The 22,348-nt window shown below is 42.3% G+C and overlaps 1 protein-coding gene across 9 annotated transcripts in view; it reads right to left on the bottom strand.

Annotated features, from left to right (window-relative positions):
- The window catches only part of ZFAND3 (zinc finger AN1-type containing 3), a 376,418-nt gene extending 354,444 nt beyond the window's left edge, over window positions 1–21,974 (bottom strand). For 8 of the 9 annotated variants that reach the window (XM_055264609.2, XM_063632317.1, XM_055264605.2 and 5 more), the window contains exon 1: window positions 21,418–21,771. In XM_055264609.2, the coding sequence (XP_055120584.1) occupies window positions 21,418–21,488 (71 nt within the window). In that variant the 5' untranslated portion in view covers window positions 21,489–21,771. Of the gene's footprint in view, window positions 1–21,417 lie in introns of all 9 variants that reach the window. The other variant, XM_055264607.2, reaches the window with a different exon arrangement.
- Window positions 21,975–22,348: the final 374 nt, after the last annotated feature.

The raw sequence follows: 22,348 nt of genomic DNA, 5'->3' as shown, positions 1-22,348 counted from the left end.
CTTCTTAAAATACCCTCTTTCATTCACTACCCTCTTTCATAACTAAAGTGAAATATTTACCCAAGATCTCTAAATTTCCTCTGTGTTGATTTTTCTATAACCCAGCAACCCATTAACTGATTACTGATTGTTTCTCAAGTATCTTGAAGTCACAAAGGGGAACTTCTGGTCTGAGACAAATGTATAACAGATTCAAGCATTATGGTTACAAAGCATATTCTAAAAAATTTTAATAAATTGGTCCCTTGCTTTATTATTAAAATAATTAATCTTCCTGTTATCTCTGTTTTTTCTCTTTTGTGTTTGTTTAGCAGAACTGCCTCCCCAAAAGTCTTAGGAAACCTTCAATTTAAAAAAGAGTTTCTGGTTTTGGAAAGCAAAAGACCAGATCACTGTACAGTGAAAACTACAAAATGTTGTTGAAAGAACTGAAGACAGATAAATGAAAAGATATTCCATGTTCAAGGATAGGAAGACTAAATATTGTTAATATGGAGACATTCCCCAAATTCATCTGGAGATGCAACGCAACCCCTACCAAACTCCAAGTTGGCTTCTTTGCAGAAGCTGACAATGTGATCCGAAAATTCATATGTAATTTCAAAGGACCCAAAACAGCCAAAACACTCTTGATGAAGAATGAAATTGTAGAAGTCACACAATTCCTGGTTTCAAAACCTATTACAAAGGAAGTACTCAAGACAATGTGACATTGGCATAAAGACAGACATTATAGATTAATGAAATAAAATTGGCCAGGTGTGGTGGGGCATGTCTGTAATCCCAGCACTTTCAGAGCCTGAGGCAGGCAGATTGCTTGAGCTCAAGAGTTCAAGACCAGCCTGAGCAACATGGTGAAACCCCATCTCTACCAAAAATACAAAAAATTAGCCAGGCAAGGTGGTGTGTCCCTGTAGGCCCAGCTATTTTGGGGGCTGAGGCAGGAGACTCGCCTTGAACCCGGAAGGCGGAGGTTGCAGTGAGCCGAGATCGCGCCACTGCACTCCAGCTTGGGCAATGAGAGCGAAACTCCATCTCAAAAAAAAAATAGATAACCAACTTAAATGTAAAATAAGAGCTAAAACTGTAAAACTATTAGAGAAAACATAGTGTAAATATTTATGACCTTGAATTAGGTAAAGTTTTCTCAGATATGATACCAAAAGCACAAGCAAAAACAACAAAAAGATAAATAAGAATTCATCAAAATTAAAACTTTTGTGCTCTAAAGGACACATCCCAAAAAAACGTGAAACCACCACCTACAAAATGGGAAAGAAATTTGCAAATCCTGTATCTGATAAATAACTAGTAACCAGAATACACAAATTTTACAACTTACGGCCGGGCGCGGTGGCTCAAGCCTGTAATCCCAGCACTTTGGGAGGCGGAGGTGGGTGGATCACGAGGTCAAGAGATCGAGATCATCCTGGCCAGCATGATGACACCCCGTCTCTACTAAAAATACAAAAATTACCCAGGTGTAGTGGCACACGCCTGTAGTCCCAGCTACTCGGGAGGCTGAGGCAGGAGAATCGCATGAACCCGAGAGGCAGAGCTTGCAGAGAGCCGAGATCACGCCACTGCACTCCAGCCTGGCGACAGAGCAAGACTCTGTCTCAAAAAAAAAAAAGACAACAACAAAACAACAACAACAACAACAAAAAACAAATAACTAGCCAGGCGCGGTGGCTCACGCCTGTTATCCCAGCATTTTGGGAGGCCAAGGCAGGCAGATCACGAGGTCAGGAGATTGAGACCATCCCAGCTAACGCGGTGAAACCCCGTCTCTACTAAAAATACAAAAAATTAGCTAGGCATGGTGGCACACGCCTGTAGTCCCAGCTACTCAGGAGGCTGAGGCAGGAGAATCGCTTGAACCTGGGAGGCGGAAGTTGCAGTGAGCTGAGATCATGCCACTGCACTCCAGCCTGGGTGACGGAGTGAGACTCTGTCTTAAAAAAAAAAAAAAAGAAAGAAATTTTACAACTTGCAAATAAAAAGGCATATAACTCAATTTTAAAACATGCAAAGGGCCGGGCGCGGTGGCTCACGCTTGTAATCCCAGCACTTTGGGAGGCCGAGGCGGGCGGATCACAAGGTCAGGAGATCGAGACCACGGTGAAACCCCGTCTCTACTAAAAATACAGAAAAATTAGCCGGGCGTGGTGGCGGGCGCCTGTAGTCCCAGCTACTCGGAGAGGCTGAGACAGGAGAATGGCGTGAACCCGGGAGGCGGAGCTTGCAGTGAGCCGAGACTGCGCCACTGCACTCCAGCCTGGGTGACAGAGCGAGACTCCGTCTCCAAAAAAAAAAAAAAAAAAAAAAAAAAAAAAAAAAAATAAAACATGCAAAGTATTTCAACAGACATTTTTTCAAAGTAGATACACAAATGGTCAATGGGCATATTTAATGATACTCAACATCATTAGTCATTAAGGAAATGCAAATCAAAACACAATGGAGATGCCACTAGGTTGGCTATAATCAAAAAGAGCAGCAATGACAAGTATTGGCGAAGATGTGAAGAAACTGGAGTCTTCATACATTGCTGGTAGGAATGTAAAATAATGTAGTTGCTCAGGAAAACAGGGTGGTAGTTTACTCAAAAATTAAACAGAGTTACCATATCATCCTGGAATTCCCCTCCTAGGTATTCAAATAAGAGAAGTGAAAACAGGTGTTCACACAAAAACTTGTAAACAAATGCTCACAGCAGTATTATTCATAGTAGCCAAAAACCTGAAACAACTCATTATCCATCAGCTGATGAACAGATAAACAAAATGTGGTATATCCACACAATGGAATACTATACAGCCACAAAAAGACATGAAGTACACTACAACATGGAAGAACCTTGAAAAGGTTATGCTAAGTCAAAGAAGCTGGACACAAAAGGTCATATATGGTATGATTTCACTTATATGAAATGTCCAAAACTGGCAAATCCATAGAACCAGAAAGTAGATTCATGGTTAGCAGGAGCTGAGGGGAGAAGTGACTCCTATTGGGTATGAGATTTCTTTATGAAGTGATGAAATTGTCTGGAATTAAGACAGTAGTGATGGTTGTGTAACTTTGTGAAGAGACTAAAAACCACACAGTTATACACTCCAAAAGGATGAAATTTATGGTATGTGAATTATATCTCAATATTTTTTAAATTAAGCAAAAAAAAATTTGAGGAACAAAATAACAACTTTACCTTCCACCTGCAAAAAACTTTCAATCCCTTCATAACTAGAAAATGACAATCCCAAAGCTTCAGATAAGCCAAACATCAGCACTTCAAAGATGCATCTAAATCTGAGCTAGAAGTTCAAGAACAAACTTTCTCATGTTTCTGGGTTAAAATACAGCAAGTTTTCCTTGTCTACAAATGTAGCACCACCCAGATCGCAGTCCTGGGTCTCCCTGTCGGTCCCTATGTTTTAAAACAGAAGGGTGTGAAATCAAAACAGCTTCAACCTCAAAGGCCTCCAGGGATATTCTAAAATAAAGCAACATCAAGTTGCCGTAATATTTATGACACTATTTAAATTGTATCAATATAATTTTAAACAAACTTAAAGTGTATTTTTGTGTATATTTAGCATATTGGTATACACGCTCTTCTCTATATTTGTTGTTCTTTAATAACAGCCTATCGACTGGGCATGATGGCTCACACCTGTAATCCCAGCACTTTGGGAGGCCGAGGTGGGCGGATCACCTGAGGTCAGGAGTTCGAGACCAGCCTGATAACATGGAGAAACCCTGTCTCTATTAAAAATACAAAAAAGTTAGCGGGTGTGGTGGCACATGCCTGTAATCCCAGCTGCTCGGGAGGCTGACGCAGGACAATCGCTTGAACCTGGGAGGCGGAGGTTGCAGTGAGCCAAGATTGCACCATCGCACTCCAGCCTGGGCAACAAGAGCGAAATTCTACCTCAAAAAAAAAAAAAAAAAAAAAAAAAAAAGCCTATCTATACATTAAAAGGACCCATTGTCTTTGATTACACAGTTCCAATGCTGAAATGTTTAAAATTCCCTAAAGTCACAACAGAGCAGTTACATAGCAAAATACACTGAAGAATGTTTACAGAAAATCACACACAGCAAAATAAGATTTTGAGAATATCTGAAAACTACTACTTGCCCTTAATCCTCACTGTCTCCTCTAATAATTCCAATATGTCCTTTCTTCTCGTGTCATATTGACACATACAGCACATGTCATGAACCAGTATCAGCCAAGAAGTCTGTCCCCTCATCTTACCTCATACTTCACCTAATTTTTCCTAAATATATATATATATATATATATATATATATGTACTGAGCTTTTCTTAAGAAATACATTTCATTATCTCCCATGTGAATGCCTTCTTTCTATGACATCCCAACCTATATGGGGGAGGGGGAGAGACAGGGAATATGAATATTAGTATCTTTTCAGCAACACAGATGCACTTCAAAAAGACATAACATACAATTGGAAAGACTTCAGAAAAGACATCTGAATATTTACAGGAATCAAAGTCCAGACTAAATAATAGGGACTTCTTGCTAGAAAAACAAAAGCTGAGAGAGATGGTTAGGTCTACAAAATTAAGTCAAATATCAAGACAAATGAGGTGAACGCAATCTTGTCTGCCAGAACCTAGAAGACTAAGAAGTTGAAGTTCAAGAGTTTTTTAAAAAACTACCCTAAAAACATATATATTATTGGAAGTGTTACTAGAAGTGAAAATATAGATTCAAGAGAAGTTTCAATTCATGATGGTTAGATTTATGAATCATTAATGAAAGATGTTCATTTCTGGTACACATAGGATGTAATTACAACAATTTTTCACAAAACACACCCTGGTACCATGCTGGGCCAGAATACTGCTGAGAGGCATAAACATGACTTTAAAAGCATTATTCAAGTTCTTCTAGGACCTTCAAGGAGCAGAGATGTCCCAATTATCATCTTAACTTGACCACTCTTTGCAGCATGACCCTACTGCCATTTCTTCATTGAAATATCACCTCCTTTGGTTTCAGTAACTTTATACTCACATGATTTATTTCCTATCTCAGTGTATCCAGCTTCTTTCCAAACTCATCTTTTTCTACCTGTGTTCCTCAGGGTTCCATCCTTAATTATCTTTTCACTCTATACCACTGGGTCTCAAAAGGAAAGTGACACTTTTTCAAGGGATGAAAGAAAAACGGTCAAGGATGAACTATCCAAACCTTATCATGGACCCACTAAACTAGGGCTAGGGAAAGCATGAGTAATGTGTTTTTTAGAAAAGACTCCCAAAGTGATTCTGACAACTCCATTTCTATCCCACAGAGAATCACTGATCTAACAATACTTCTTATGTGACTCTACCTGCTCCCTTGGCTTCAGCTATGACAATACGTACTCGTGTCACCCTAAATGATAAAGCCCTAGCTCATCCTCTCCCCTAATTCAGACACCTAAGGCATTTTCACACTTAGATTGTCCATAAGCCCTAAAATTCAACATATTTCATGCTACTTTTGTAGCATAATAACAACACTCATCAAGAAGGAACTAGATAAACTGATTACATAAAATCTGGTACATGCACCTACTGGAATACTGTTCTGCCATTTATTATAAAGGATGCTAGAAATGTATATGCTCATTTGGAAAGAATTCCAAGATATGTTAACTAAAAAAACCAAGGTGGTTCCAGAATAGTGTGTCGTATGCTATTTGTGTTACAAAAAAGAACAAATCAGTACATGAATAGGAAACATACTCGAAAGAACATAACCATGATTAAGTGGGGCTAAGGCTATGGTCTCCCAGTAAGGGACTAAAACTAGGAGGGAGACATCCTTTTCATAATATACCCATTTGTGTGTTTAAATTTTTTACCATACGAATACACTCATTTTCTAATTTTTTTTAAAAAGGATTTAAGATAATACAAAACCATGCAGTACATGTACATGCTATCCAAAAAAGGACTCATCCAGAATACATTAAAAAAAAAAAAAAAAAAAAAAAAAACCTCTTACAGGCCAGGCACGGTGGCTCACGCCTGTAATCCCAGCACTTTGGGAGGCTGGGGCTGGAGGATCACTTGAGCCCAGGAGTTCAAGACCAGCCTGGGCAACATGGTGAAACCCCATCTCTACAGAAAATTTAAAAGTTAGCTGAGTGTGGTGGCACACACCTGGGGTCCCAGCTGAGGCTGGGGCAGGAAGATCACCTGAGAGTGAGGCTGCGGCAGGAAGATCACTTGAGCCCATAGGTTGAGGCTGCAATGAGCCATGACTCTGTCACTGCACCCTAGCCTGGGAGAGAGTGGTGAGACTCCATCTCCAACAACAACAACAACAACAAAAAAAAAAAACCTCTTACAAATGAATGAGAAAAAAGCAGATGACCTAATAGAAACTTAAGCAAAATGCTTAAACAGGCACCTCACAACAAAGTTTAGCCAAATGGCCAATGAAAAAAGATGCTCTATTTTGTTAGTCATCAGAGAAATATAAATTAAAAGAAAAATGCAATAACTTTATACAACCAAAATGAAAGTGACCATCAATAGCAAGTATTGACAAAATGTGGACTAACTGGAACTCTCATATACTGGTGGTATGAATGTAAACTGATATAATCATTTTTGAAAACTGGTAGTATCTAGTTTTTTTGAAACATACATGCATATACGCATATATCATAACGATATATGCATACAAAATGAGCATATATCATTATATATGCATAATGATACATGCATATGTATCATACATCATAGTGTCAGCATTCAACACCACCAAATGCTGACAAGGATATGGAGCAACAGGAACTCTCATTCACTGCTGATGGGAATGCAAAATGGTACAATCACTTGTTAGAGTTTCCCAGTTTCTTACAAAACTAAACATACTCTTATATGATCCAGCAGTTGTGTTCCTTGGTATGTATCCAAATGAACTGAAAATTTATGTCCACACAAAAACCTGCACACAGATGTTCCTATCAGCCTTATTCATAATTGCCAAAACTTGGAAGCAATCAAGATGTCTTTCAGTAGGTAAGTGGATAAACTGTAGTATAATTCAGACATTGGAATATTATTGGAATATTATTCAGCACTAAAAATGAGCTAGCAAGCCATGAAAAGACATGGAAGGAACTTAAATGCTTACTACTATATAAAAGAAGTCAATCCAAAAAGGCTACATACTGTATGATTCCAACAATATGAAATTTTGGAAAAGCCAAAATTAGGGAGACAATGAAAAGTTGTTGCCAAAGGTTGAAGAGAAGGGAGAGATGAATAGGCAGAGCAGAGAGGGTTTTTAGGGCAGTGAAATATTCTATATGACATTATAATGGTAGATTCATTATACATTGTCAAAATCCACTGAACATACACCACCGAGAGTGAATCCCACTGCAAACTACAGGCTTTGAGTGATAACGATGTGTCACTGCAGGTTCATCAATTCTATCAAATGTTCCACACTAATGTGAGATGTCGATAGCAGGAGAAGATGTGTGTAGACAGTTAAAGGGTATATGGGAACTCTCTCTTTTTACCTTCTAGTAAATTTTGTTGTAAACCTGAAACTCCTTTTTAAAAAATGAACTCTTTTTTTTTTTTTTTTTGACACGGAGTGTCACTCTGTCGCCCAGGCTGGAAGTGCAGTGGCACGCACGATCTTGGCTCACTGCAGCCTCCACCACCCAGGTGATTCTCCTGCCTCAGCCTCCCGAGTAGCTGGGACTACAGACGCTCGCCACCACGCCCAGCTAATTTTTGTATTTTTTAGTAGAGACGAGGTTTCACTATGTTGGCCAGGCTGGTCTCTGACTCCTGACCTCAAGTGATCTGCCTGCCTCGGCCTTCCAAAGTACTGGGATTACAGGTGTGAGCCACCACGCCCGGCCATGAAGTCTATTTTTTTTAATCTACCAAAGTACACACTTGAAATGTTTGCAGTAAACTAAGTCATACTTCAATTAAAAAGTAGAAAAACATCTAAGAAGAAAAAAATTGTAAGTAATCTGTGATGGTACAATTGGGATAGTGACTACCGTGGAGAGGGAGGGAGCAGCTACTGGAAGAGGACAGGAAGAGGGATTCCTGGGGGCTGGAAATGCTATTTCTTGTTAGCTATTTCTTGTTACACAGGCATATTCACTTTGTGAAAATTCAGCTATACACTGAAGATTCATGTATTTTTCATTATTTATATTTCAATAAAAAATTCACGATAAAAAAAGATACAATGGTAGCATGCCTGTAGTCACAGCTACTTGGGAGGCTGAGGTGGACTGCTGGAGCCCAGGAGTTCTGGGCAGTACTGCATTATGCTGATCAGGTGTCCACACTAAATTCAGCATCAATATGGTGACCTGCCATGAACAAAGGACCATCAGGTTGCCAAAGGAGGAGTGAACTCACCCAAGTTAGAAATGGAGCAGGTCAAAACTCCTGCGCTCATCAGTAGTGGGATCATGCCCGTCCCAATGTTTTGGGAGGCCAAGATGGGAGGATCACTTGAGGCCAGAGGTTCAAAACCAGCTTGAGAAACATAGAGAGACCCCCATCTCTACAACGAAAAAACTTTAAAATTTGACAGGTGTGGTGGCATACACCTGTAGTCCTAGCTACTTCAGAGGCTCAGGCAGAAGGATCACTTAGGCCCAGGAGCTCGAGGTTGCAGTGAACTATGATCCTGTCACTGCACTCTAGCCTCCTGGGCAACACAACAAGACCCTGTCGAGGAGAGAGGGGAGGGGGGAGGGAAGGGAAGAGAAAAGCAAAGCAAAGCAAGAAACTGTCTTAAGCTGTCTATAATTCACCAGAAAGTAAACCTAACCTGTCTAAAACTAATCATCTCTCACCACCCATTACCATCTTCTAGTACAGATTCACTGAATCACTTCAAGTTAAGAACTTCCAAAGCATAAACTTTTTCCTACTGAACAAAACAATGCATACCACTGACAGAGGGCGCTACTGGTTGCTTCTCCAATTTCACTTTGGATTTAGGAATAGATGAATTCACAAATGACCTTTCATATCTAGAGTTTGTAAGTGAAGGAACTTCTACACCCACCGCAAGTGACCTGACATCATCTTCCACCCTGCAGTCCGTGTCAGACCCTGCTGCCTCTCTTCTCCTTTACCACCACTCCCCGCCATCCAAATCTGTCGCTACTCTTATACTTAAGCCCCCTCTTCATTCCCCACTGCCAGCCTACAACTGTTTTCAGCCCCCTACTGCTGCCTTCTCCCAGGGTTACTTTATCTAGGGTCCACAGGGTCCACATGCTCCCATGGTCCACAGGCTAACTGGGTTCCTTTGTAATCACAGGTGTTTTGCTTTATGCATTATTCTCAGAAGGGGTCCACAGACTTCACCAGATTGCCAAAGGGACCCATGGTCCAAAAAGGTTTAATTGCTCTAACTGGTCTCTCTGCCTATACACTCCAATGCATCCTCCACATTAACTTTTTTGAAACATGTTATAAATATCATCTGTTATACATGTTTAAAATCTTTAAATGCTTCCCAATTGCTTCCTGATCCTTAAGTTCAACAGTGCAGCAATGAAGTATCTTCATAACTGGCCCCTGCTCATCTCCCCAGGTTTGTCTTGCCTCCTGCCATAAACTGCAGCTAACATATTGAGTTGTGTTTGAAATTCTCTTAATTCAGCACACTTTCCCATTCCTCTGTGCCTCTCTGTACACGCTGTTCCCTCTGCCTAGAAATCCCCTCCTTACCATCTTCATGTAGTTAACTTCTGCTCGTCTTTCATACCTAACTCAAACCCAACTCATGAGAAGCTCTCCTGGCCACCCTCAGTTCCCATCTAGGTAAGCTGCCCATTAGAGTTCTCATAATACTCAGTGATCTCCCAGAGCACTTCTCTAACAGTGTTTTGTCAGTTTATTGATCCACCTCCCCTTCTAGACTGTGAGCTTTCTCAGGGCAGAAGCCAGACCAAGGTATCTCTAGCCTAGCATAGCTCAAGACACACGATAGAGTGCTTAACACTTGCTGGAAAAAGGACTGGCTCTGCAAAATGGCCAAAGGGGCCAAAGGCTGGTCAGAAACTCCACCAATTAATGAGGTGGCATCAGTCTGGAGATCACTATAAACGCAAATTGCCCATATGAGGTAAGATAGTTCTGTATTTACTAATCTGCCATCAGTGCTCCTTCTTTCAAGTTGGGAAGCTGGCCTTTAATAAATGTAATTACCATGACCAGGCTCTGTGGCAAGGGCTTGAGAGGCATCAGAGCTCATTAAATCTCAAAGCCAACTCTAAGATACTACTTTTTTAAAGATAAAGAGACACAGAGGTAAACTCACATCTTTGATTCCAAACCAGATCTTTGATTCCAAAACCCATGCCTAGCCACTTGGCTCAGTTGGTTTTCTGGAGGTAAGAGATCAGTATGCCCTTCATCTTTGGAGTTTTGGAGGAGTTTGGGATAGACGAGAGAGGGGGCCCTTCATCAGCCTCTCGGCAAATAAGAAAAGGTCCTATGCCCCAGGAAGTACTACTGCTAAATTCTTTAAGATCTAATGTAACTTCCCCATATGTATTCACTGTAAAATCTTTTAAAAGAGAAGGGCTTGTGTGAGTTGCTTTTCTAAGAAGAGCAAGTTAAACAGACGATGGGCAAGACTGTTGAATTCCCCACCAGGCATGGGGGAAAAAGGAGAGAAGAAAAATCAATCCCAAGGAATGGAATTAACAGGTTGTGGCAATACCAATAAAAGAAAGGTAGGTTGAGTCTCCATGGCCTGCTGCAAAGAGAAACCATGAAGCATTTTTCTTTAACTGGCTAAGAAAGTATCTATGGTCTTAGCAGAAGAGCCCGTGGGTTTCTAACACTATGGAACACCAATTTTGCTGAAAGCTGCTGCTATTTCCACTAAACTTTAGTTTGGAATCTGTATCTCAGCTGTCATCCTGTGATCATTAGCACGTTCCTGTAAGGTCCCAGGGGACTCACATACCACACTTCAAGAAAAGACAGAACATCTCATTAATCCTAACCACCACCTTTTCACATTAATTACTCTAGCCTTACAGATGAGACCACCTCTCACAGTTTGACTAAACGATGGTGGTCACAAAGCAACTTCATTCCCAATTATAATCCCACCATTCTACTTCCCTCTGTGTGTCCCCATCCTCATCCCCCTTGCCCCAGTCTTCCCCTTTGACCACCTTCTGTGTCCTTTCCCTTCCAACACACCTCCAAATTACACAGATCTCCATCCAATGACTTTTCTGCACCGCAACTTTAAACACAAAACCAACAGTCTATTCTTCCTGTCCCTAACTCCAACCAAAAACACGCACAATGTAAAAATCTAATTTCTTTAGAATGAAAACTATTTAGGTAAATTTGGTGGCTTTCAACTATCAGAATATATAATCCTCGAAGTTTAAAACCAAGGGTAAGAAAATGCAGTCTGTAGGGACATACACTTCCACAGATCAGGATTTTTGAGATCCCCTAAAGAGATGCTACTATACAAGAATGCAGTACTCCACACATTTTCACTCAAGATTTTATCTGTCAGTTGCAAGGACTTTTTCATTTAAGTCAAAGCAACTGTTCCTTAATAGATCCTGCTCAATATTCCCTGAAGAAGATCATCAGCCTTACAAATAAAATGCATGGTTTAAGCACATATTGGAAGTGCTACAGCATGGATGGGGTTGGGGGAACAGGGTGAGCTAGTTAACAGTGACTGATCCACAGAAACAGGGAACTCAGGCCTCAGAGACTACATGAACATGTCCTCCCAAATCAATAAAAAAATTAAAAGAAAAAGTTTCTACATGCAAGTATTTTTGTGAGTCAATATACAAAAACACTCCTCCATTTATTTTATTTTATTTCATTTCATTTTTTCGAGCCAGAGTCTCACTCTATTGCCCAGGCTGGAGTGCAGTAGCGCAATCTTGGCTCACTGCAACCTCTACCTCCTGATTCAAGTGATTCACCTGCTTCAGCTTCCTGAGTAGCTGGGGATTACAGGCGCAGGCTATTAAGCCCAGCTAATTTCCGTATTTTTAGTAGAGATGGGGTTTTACCATGTTGTCCAGGCTGGTCTCAAACTCCTTACCTCAGGTGATCTGCCCACCTCAGCCACCCAAAGTGCTGGGATTACAGGCATGAGCCACCAAGTCTGGCATCCTCCATTTTTTTTTTTTTTTTTTTTAAAGCAACAAAGTCTCATTATGTTACCCAGGCTGGAGTGTAGTGGCTATTTACAGGCTCAAACCCACCGCTGATCAGTCCACAGAACAGTTCTCCACTTGGTAAGAGAATACCTTTAAGTTATATTAAAAGGAAAAAGGCAAACTAAACTGCATGGAGTAAAGTTAAACAATGTAAAAATTTTGTTTGTACAGGCAAAGTTTCACACGCGAACACATAAAGACTTGAAAAACCTGGTTTTTTAGATTTCAGCAACAACTGAAGAAAAAGAATACCACCATCCAGGCTGGGCATAGTGGCTCACACCTGTAATCCTAGCACTTTGGGAGGCCGAGGCAGGTGGATCACGAGATCAGGAGACTGAGACCATCCTGGCTAACACGGTGAAACCCCGTCTCTACTAAAAATACAAAAAATTAGCTGGGCGTGGTGGCGGGCACCTGTAGTCCCAGCTACTCGGGAGGCTGAGGTGGAAGAATCGGCTTGAATCCGGGAGGCAGAGGTTGCAGTGAGCCAAGATCGCGCCACTGCACTCTAGCCTGAGTGACAGAGCGAGACCCTGTCTCAAAAAAAAGAAAAGAACAATACCATCCATGCCTCCTTAGGCACAGAAACCAAGAAATCATAAATCCAAAAGCAACTCACATTGAAATCACCATACCTTCTCCTACCTCTGGTTTATTTTTTATTATTTATTGCTAGTTAATACTCTTATGACTAGTTTAAGAATAACTATAGTACTCAACGTACTTTATGTGTCTCATCATAAATCTTTTCAGGACATGATTTTGCCAGCACATTTTTCTGCCGAAAGCATCCTAGAAAGGGCTGCCATTAAAAAATTATGATCTGAAATAGATAAAAGCTTTCAAAGCACAGAATTGACAGCAAAGCCCACCACCCACTCTGTGTTCCCCAACTTCCTGCCTCCACTCTTCCAGTTAGGTACCATAAGCCACAGAAAATTTTTACTTTCTTGTAAAAAATAAATGAATAAAACCAAGTGCCTGGACAAAGAAGCTGACTACAGGAAGAGTATTTGTGATATTCTTGAATGGTCAGCATGTTTCTCCTTCCAGGAAGTGTGGCTGTGGGTGTGATTATTTTATGCAACTGCACTTCAACTTATCAGTGTGTAAGAGTCCAAGAAGCAGATAAGACATCAACAGCTGTTACTCCACACCACTCTACTTCAGCAGAAACAAATGAGAAAAGACACTCCCAAAAAGGTCCTAAGTACATCACCAACCTCACTCTGCCAGGTAATTACTAAAGTATCAATAAAGCTAACTAGAGCTTATCCACAACCTGGAAACAAAATGCTCTGGTGTGGCTTGGCCCTCCTCTTCCATTCAAGGCCAGAGCGGTAGCAAGCAGCATCAATGACCTCTCCCAGGACATTCTTCTGCCCCAATAAACTCGAACTTGCCTATGATATGGGACATCTGGTACAGCTAAATGAACAGATGTAGTTAGCTAGTACATCATCCCTCCTTGAGTTAACAGCTGTAGCCAAAATTTCAGGTGTCCGGCACTGTTGCAGCTCTGTCCCTCAGCCTCATGGATGACATGCATTTTCATTCACCTGTGTAATTCTATTAGCCTGGGTGCATCACAGATCAGTTTGGTTTTGCTCATTACTGCTGGAAATTCCAATATACCCCATCTTTCTTTATATATGGTAACCTGAATTTACTAGAAAATCCAATGCACTTATCCCTAATCACATATAAAAAGTTGCCATGAGATATTGAATACAAATATTTTTCCTCCACAAAAGTCATAAAAGCTAACTAGAGCCTATCTACAACCTATCAACTTTCAAAAAGGTGAGTACCTTCAAAAATTATTTGAACCAAAAAGAAACTGATTGTTAGACCAATACCTCCCTGTATAAGCTGCTGAGGCTGCCAGTTTAACAGTGCTAAAAGAGCTAAAATGCCTGACTCAAAAGTAACACTTCAAAAAAGGTTCAAATTACAGACTACATTTTAATTCCCATTACTGAAATGTTAATTCCCATTCCTGACCAAAGGAACACATCCCAGTAATCTAGATTAACAATAGCATTGCTTCTCCCAGTAGAAATAAACTATGTTAGGGCTGGAAAGAAATTTAGAGCTAAATTAGCTAAGTCCCTCATTTTCAGAATGTAAGAAAAAAAGGGATCTAAAGAGCCCACAAGAAAACAGACTTGAAAATTCTGGCTGCCCATCAGTCAACATTCTAGAACAGCACTGTCCAACATAACTTTCTTGAAGGATGAAAATGTTGTATACCTGTGTTCCTCAATAGGGTAATCACTAGTTACTGAGCTAATGAGTACTTAAAAGTAGCTACTGTGACTGAGAAACTAAATTTTTAACTTTAATCTGAATTTAAATTGTTACTTATAGCTAATGGCTACCATACTGGGCAGTACCATTCTAGATTACAGTTTTAGATTGATTATTAGACACTTTTTTTTTTTTTTGAGACTGAGTCTCACTCTGTTGCCCAGACTGGAGTACAGTGGCACAATCTCAGCTCACTACAATCTCCGCCTCCTGGATTCAAGCGAATCTACTGCCTCAGCCTCCCAAGTAGCTGAGACTACAGGAGCGTGCCACCACACTCAGTTAATTTTTTTATTTTTGGTACAGACGGGGTTTCACCATGTTGTTCAGGCTGGTCTCAAACTCCTGACCTCAAGTGATCCTCCCGCCTTGGCCTCGCAAAATGCTGGGATTACAGCCACGAGCCACAGCATCCAGCCAAGACACTTTAAATAAAGTTCCTTAACCTCCTTTTCTGCATATGACACTTACAGGAAATGTCTTATGTTTAAATATCTCACTCAGCAATGTAATCTTGTTACACAGGGACCCAGCCCAGAGCAGGACAGCTGTTCCTCAGAAACCCTAGAAAAATTGAGTAACATCAGTGTCATCCACACAGTTGGAATGAAGGCCCCCTTTTGAAAACCACTCTGACACAAAGTCCCATGAAATCCAAAAAGCCAGAATCTGGATGATTTTGTAAGCACTGCATTACAAGTGCTGGGTCAAGACCAATCACTTCCTTCAAGTAGCTTTGCTGCGGTATCAACCTTAACCTTTCTTCAAAAACAGAAAAGAATTTCTTTTTTTTTTTTTTTTTTTTTTGCAAGAGAGGGGACTGTGATAGGCTCTGCTGCTTCCAGCCTCAGCCACAAAGCCATGCAGCCCGCCAGTCCCAGGCCTGGGTGAAAAAGAAAATAACAATATTTAACCTCAATTTTGATCTGTGACTATTGCAGGAATTCAAAATATTACATCACTTTGCGTGGACAGAACCTCCCTATGACCTAATAAAAAATCCAAATGATATTAGTTCTCACCCTCTAAGTATTCTGTTCTAAATAAATAATCTTTTATATACTGTTCTTGGCTTCTTTTTAAGGACTTTATTCTTTTCAAAGGCTTGTTAGTTCTCTGATTTTTAGAGCAAGGAAAGGTTAATTTGTGAAAACTGTTAATTTTGATACCATTAAGGATTATAAAGAGATTTTTAGTCAAAACTTTTCAGTATGATTTAAAGTTTAGAATCCTCTTCCATTTTGGAAGGGAGGGGAAGAGTGGGAGACGGTAAATGGAGAAGAGAAGATGATAAAACCAAAAGAGCCATATGCTAACTGGACCTAACTCTAAAAAGCTATTGCCTCAAACCAATAGAAAGAAGACTATGTTTGTTTAAATTAAAAAAAAAATTATTTCCCTGTGTTCCATCACATCAAAGGGACTAATTTCCTATTTTCTGAATCCCCCAAATGTAATCAGGAAAATAGGGCAAGTAGATAAATGAACCGACAGTGAATACTTAATTTAAATCATGTTTTATCTTCAGATGCAAACAACACTCAAAGATGCAAAGTAAACTCCACAAGCAAGCTTTTTTGTTTTTTAAGAGAATGTTTAAGGGGGTTTTACAATCAAGGGATAAGTAGTGACATCAATGGAATGAACATTCTACTGATTAGTGATTCATACTGTGTTCACATGATCTTGGAAGCCCAGGTTAAGCTGGTTAAAGTGTGGCAACATGTTACAATTGGAAGACTGAGACTGAAGAGGTAAAATGAGTGTGAAGTCCACACACTGTGAGGAGGAAAGTACAGTAGCTAGATGATCTACACAATGATGTTCTACAGCAATTCACTAAGCCTGGGCTCAGAGAGAAAAAATATATACATTGATTCTAAACTAGTCAGTATCTTATGATTGCCAAAAATAAAGTGGAATAAAAGAAATCATGTTATGTTTTCAATCAACTTTCTACTAGTACCGATTTCAGAAGTGAAATTTATTTTAGGAGATTACCCCTATCCTTATCTCTACGCATCCCTATCTTAAAGTACATCTTTTATCCAGCCAATTTAGTTTGTAGGCAAAATGCTTCAACAGCAATGATTATAAAAATGAAATACTAACAAAATCTATTTCCCTAAAGAAAATGAACCCATGTGATATTTGCTTTATGTCATGACTTGTTAGAAGAGCTTATTTTTTAAAATCAAAATGATGAATAGTTTACCTAATAAGCCCCATATTTAACTATTCCATTATTCTCTAAATACCAGACTGAACTTTTATGTCTAGTACGCTTTAAGCTTATTTACAAAATAGTAATTCCCAAGGTTTCCATATGTCATCATGAGATTATCTCCAATTGTAAAAGCAAAATATCAATAGTAATTATATTTCTGTACTTAAATAGAATTAGAAAACAATTCCGTCTTCCATCCTAATTACCCTATTATCCTATAATACACATACTGTATTCTTATACTTATTTTTCTTCCTTTCTGTAATATTCTAGGTCTTCACATTTGTGAAGAATCTACCTCAGCACTTTTTAAATGTCTAAATAATTTAAAATGCAGCTTCAACTAATACCACTTATATCTGTATAGTTTAAAAGTGTTTTGGTGTATGTGTGTATTTCATCTAAAGAAAGTGTACTAATTGACTATTTCATTTCAGATACAACAATTATCAACAAATACGTTTTTTGCCTGAGTACTGAATGCCTAAAATGTGCCAAGAAAATGTTCGTATTTCACTTAAAGTTTTAAATCTATGTCTCCAGGAAAAATTTGTTTTAATCCTAAAAACATGATGTTAATATATACCGGCCAGGCGCGGTGGCTCATGCCGGTAATCCCAACACTTTGGGAGGCCGAGGCGGGTGGATCACCTGAGGTCGGGAGTTCGAGAATAGTCTCCCCCGTCTCTACTAAAAAATTAGCTGGGTGTGGTGGCACATGCCTGTAATCCCAGCTACTCGGGAGGCTGGGGCAGAAGAATCACTTGAACACGGAAGGCAGAAGTTGCGGTGAGCCGAGCTCGTGCCATTGCACTCCAGCCTGGGCAATGAGAGCGAAACTTCCTCCCCAAAAAAAAAAAAATACAAAAAATATATATATAATACAAACAACTTGCAACTTTATTATCAACTGGTTAATATTCAACAATTTCCATGACAGCAAAGTTTCCCAGTGGAGATGGCCTCTATAAAATAACTTAATTACCTGTACACAATTATACAATACAAGCCAAGAGGGAGAGAACTGGAAACTAAGTGTTACAAGCACTAATGCATTTGAATCGTACACTCCTCTTGGCATTCTTCTTTCACTGCATTCTCACAAGAGAATGCAGTTAAAGCTCTCCTATTCAACCAAGCCACACTGATTAGTGTCCTGACTGGACAATGCTGGGCAGCAAGTCCTGCAGCCTGAGTCACTGGAAAGAGCAGCAATCCTAAAGGAACTGCCGTTAGTCTGCCGGAGCCAGAATATTCTGCTGAGAGGCTCCTCAGCAAAGGGCTGGGTGTGGGCCCTGGGTAGCTGACTTTAGACCTAAAGCTTCCAAAGAGTGCAATGCTGCACAAAATTTTTTAGAACATATTCACCTTCATTTTCATGAAGGGAAAAGGCAAAAGATATCTCCTGAATGGCTTTCACTTCTATCTACTTTTCTCTATTCTCCCCAGCCATTACACTGGTTCACGCCACCACATGGCAAATCTGGACTTGGCAACATTCCACGAAAACACGTACATCACATTCATACAGACACATACAATCATACCACACACCCAAGCCATTCTCAAGAACCACCAATAATCTTTCACATTATAGATATACATCACTCCCTGATCAAAGTTTTTGAGTAGCTCCTCACTGCACTCAGGATAAAAGTCCAAAGTCCTCAGCATTACAATGCTGAGGGCCCTGTATCACCAATTCCTCTCAATTCCCCAGCCTTATCTCTAGATTGTGATCGCCCTTCACAATCTACCAACAGACCCCCCTTATCTCTAGATTGTGATCCGCCTTCACAATCTATCAACAGACACAACAAACCTGTTCCTCAAATGTGTACTGCTCTCGCTCACATCCCGGCCTTCACCCATGTTAGTCCCACTGCCTGAAAGGAATATTTGTTTCCATACTCTACTTCTACCCTTCCTGTGGGTCTAGGCTAAAGTGTCACTTTCTCCAGGCTACCTTCCTCTACCTCCACCCCAGCTAGGGTAGGTGCCCCTCCCCTACAGCACCTGTACAATGTATTGCAACTGTCAGTTTACTTCCCTGTGCCCCCTGCCCCAGAGTATGGGGCCAGCACCTCCTTGCCCACCATTATATCACAGACATTCAAATATCTGTTAAATATATTCTAAGTTTACTCAGTGAACATAATATGAATGTGGCCCATGCAGTAAGGGAAACATGTCCAAAGTCAGTTATGATACGATGGAAACAAGGCAGCAATGTTGTTATGCTTTGGTATAAAATACAAACTACACAATCGTCTGCAAACGTCCTTAGGAAAGGTTAAAACATTGCACCAAAAAGAACACTTTTCACCATAAAAATATTAGTTTTGTGGTCACTACTCCTGCTAGGTAAACTGCAGTTCATAAAAAGTATCAGCTTGACAGTATCTAAAAAGAAGCCCTGGTTGCTTATAGGTCAAGTACAACATTAGTGTAACTTTTCCTGTCTGCTGCCACCAAACTCTCTTGGCATTATCAGAACCCTACCGGCTAAAGGTAAAAGGCTGGCCGGGCGCGGTGGCTCATGCCTGTAATCCCAGCACTTTGGGAGTCCAAGGCAGGCAGATCACCTGAGGTCAGGAGTTTGAGACCACCTTAGCCAACATGGCAAAATCCCGTCTCTCCTAAAAAATACAAAAATTAGCCGGGCACAGTAGTGTGCACCTGTAGTCCCAGCTACTTGGGAGGTTGAAGCAAGAGAACTGCTTGAACTCGGGAGGTGCAGGCTGCAGTAAGCCGAGATCATGCCACTGCACTCCAGCCTGGGCAACAGAGCAGGGCTCCGTCTCAAAAATAAATAAATAAACAAAGGTAAAAGGCTATTCCATTCCCTTAGTTTCTAAGCCTTGATATAAGTCTTTCGATAAAGATTCCATTCATGATAATAGTCCGAAGGACATAAACGTGTTGCCAGGAAGAGACCTGATACATCCTGAGCATTAGCTGCCACTGGCAGCGACTTTCTTTAGGACATATCTCTTTACAATGAGTTACAATCTGAGGCTTGTGACACAAGATTTTTCCAGGGCAGCAGACTGATGTCATAAACATGATGGTACCATGCACTCTAAAGAGCTCACCAGCTCCACCCTACACTCCCTGTGTGAAGGGGCAAATTATCCACCCAAAGCCTCAGTTTCCCCATCCAATAATGAGATAATTGTTCCTACCTAGCAAGATTCTTGTGGGAATTAGATCGTCCATGAAAGCACTTCACAGGCAAACCAATTATTTTCAAATCAAAATGAAGGGAAGACTAGAAATATTTTCACATTTTTAGGACTTTTCATATGCCATAACTTATTTTTGACTAATGTCCTTCCACAGGGAAATTTTTGAGAAAGGCAGAAAAATGAGAAAATGAAAATCTACTTCTTTGTCATAACCTTGAGATACGACAACTTCCACAGAAGTCTACATTAAGATCCACTTTCTAATCTTTCTCTGCACTCCCAAAATTACCCTTAATTTCTGTTAATCATTCCTACAATATGGGAGATAGCAAAAGGAAACTACTTCCATACTTCTTCCCAAGATGTCGTCACCAGAAACAATCTTCCTTCCTGCCTCTATGTCTCCAAATACACGGAATCTCTCAAAAAATAAAACTAAAACAAAACGATAAAAGAGAAAGAGGACTCAAATCACAAAAGCCGGCCTTCAAAGTCTCCAGCTTTCTTACTGCAGAACTACAGTCATGTGGTATGATGGAGGCACCTGTTAGGTGGCAATCCACGAAGCTTAAAGTGTTACCAGGAGAATTTAAACTGTAATGGGGGGAGGAAGAGGGAGCTGATTTCCCACCTCACATTTTTTTCGCCTTAACACATGATGGCCAAACAATATATGCTACCCACTGTGAACATTTTTATCATTTTTACTTAAATTGAGAAAGAGGAGAATTTGAGAGCCAACTGAGGAAACTGGATCTCATATTCCCCAATCCAGGCTGACTTCAGGTTTTGTGTGGTTTTTTTCTTCCTTTTTGACAAGGAAATTTTACATATCTCCCGAAACGTATTTTACATGAAGGTGAGACCTCAGCAGTCTTACAACTTTACCGCAGCCTGGTTCTGGACTCGGTTTTTTACAAACGGGTGACGTGTGAATGGCTTCCTAAAAGCAAATGGGGCACTGGGATATAATCTAGGAAGTGATGATGCAAGTCTCCGGAGGACTGGGAGGAGGGGAGGTGAAAAAGTCAGAGGAAATACCCTCCTAGTGCCTGGGCACCAACTCACGCCCCGGGAGGGAGGAAGGGCTGGCTTCCACACGCCCAGGGAAGGGGCACCCCTGCTCCTCCCGGAGCGGTCAACGCCGCCCCCTCATCCCTCCCCGCCGCCCTGCCCCCCTCACCCGTGGCCCGGGAGGCCCCCGTGGGCCCGAGCTTCAGGCCGGCGAGTCCCAAAGGGTGGCAACGCACCCCCGGCAGGGCCTTCTCTGCCCACCCCCAGCTCCCCGCCCGGCACCCCTCCCCGGAACGCGACCCCCACCCCCTCCCCGTAGGCCCGGGATGGGCCCAGCCTCCAGGGTTCCGGCCTCCCGGGCCCCGAGGCCTGCCCAGGCGGCCCTGGCGTCCGCGCCCCCGGCCCCCGCCCCCACCCAGCCGGGCACTTACCCCCAGAAGCCGCAGGGACAGCGAGGCGGCAGGCTGGGCGCTTTGCTGCGCTCGCTCCCAGCGTCTCCCATGGTGCTCGGCGGCGGCGGAGCTCGGCGGCGGCAGCGGTGGCGGCGGCTGGGCCCGGGCCCCGCTCTGAGGAGGCGGTGGCGGCGGCGGCGTCGGGGGGCTCAGGGCGGGGGGAGGGGGAGGGAGCGGGCGCGCGGGCGGGCGCGAGTCCGGGGCTCGGAGCCGGGATTCCAGGCCGGTCAGCTGGAGGCGGGCGGCACCACTCGGCCTGCGGAGACGGGGGGGCCGGGGAGGCGCGGAGAGGAGAAGGAGGGAGCCGAGGAGGAGGGGCGTGCGGACGCACCGAGGACCGCGGGGGAGGAGGGACACAGACGCCCTCGGCGGCTCCCACCGCCGCTCCCCAGCCAGAGAGATGTCCCGTGCGGTGGCGCGGGGAAGGACCGGAAGCCCCCGCCGGCTCCGGAGTCGCAGCGGCCGCTGTGAAGCCCCGGGCCCTGCTGTCTCCGTAACACCGTCCGCTCCCCCGGAGGCTGCGCTGACCGGACAATGGCCGCTCCGCCCCCTCCCCGGCGTGCGCCCCTCCCGAGGAGTCACAATGGTCTCGCCCGGGGGAGCCACCGCCAAAGCCCAGCAGCTGATCAGCTGGGATCCGGGCGTGCCACTTTGTTCCGCGCCTCAAAGGCGGAGTGCGGGGCTGTGGGAGAAAGCGAGAGCCTCGGGCTGTCGCCCGGCGACGGGCGGCTGAGGCCTTCGTATCCTTAAAACTTTTAAAATCTGAAGCAAACTTGTCTTCCGCCTGTCTGAAGAAGGGGAGCAGGTTTCTGAGTACTCCGGGGCGCGGTGCCTCCCCCTAAACGCGAATGGTGCGCTCCAAGCGGGAGGGGGAGGAGCAGATTAGTTGTTTAGGGTAAATTGGGCCAGT

The sequence above is a fragment of the Symphalangus syndactylus genome, chromosome 23 (genome assembly GCF_028878055.3).
Source record: "Symphalangus syndactylus isolate Jambi chromosome 23, NHGRI_mSymSyn1-v2.1_pri, whole genome shotgun sequence".
Classification (NCBI taxonomy): domain Eukaryota; kingdom Metazoa; phylum Chordata; class Mammalia; order Primates; family Hylobatidae; genus Symphalangus; species Symphalangus syndactylus.
Note: the sequence above shows the minus strand (reverse complement) of the source record. Positions and strands in the feature narration are given on the sequence as shown.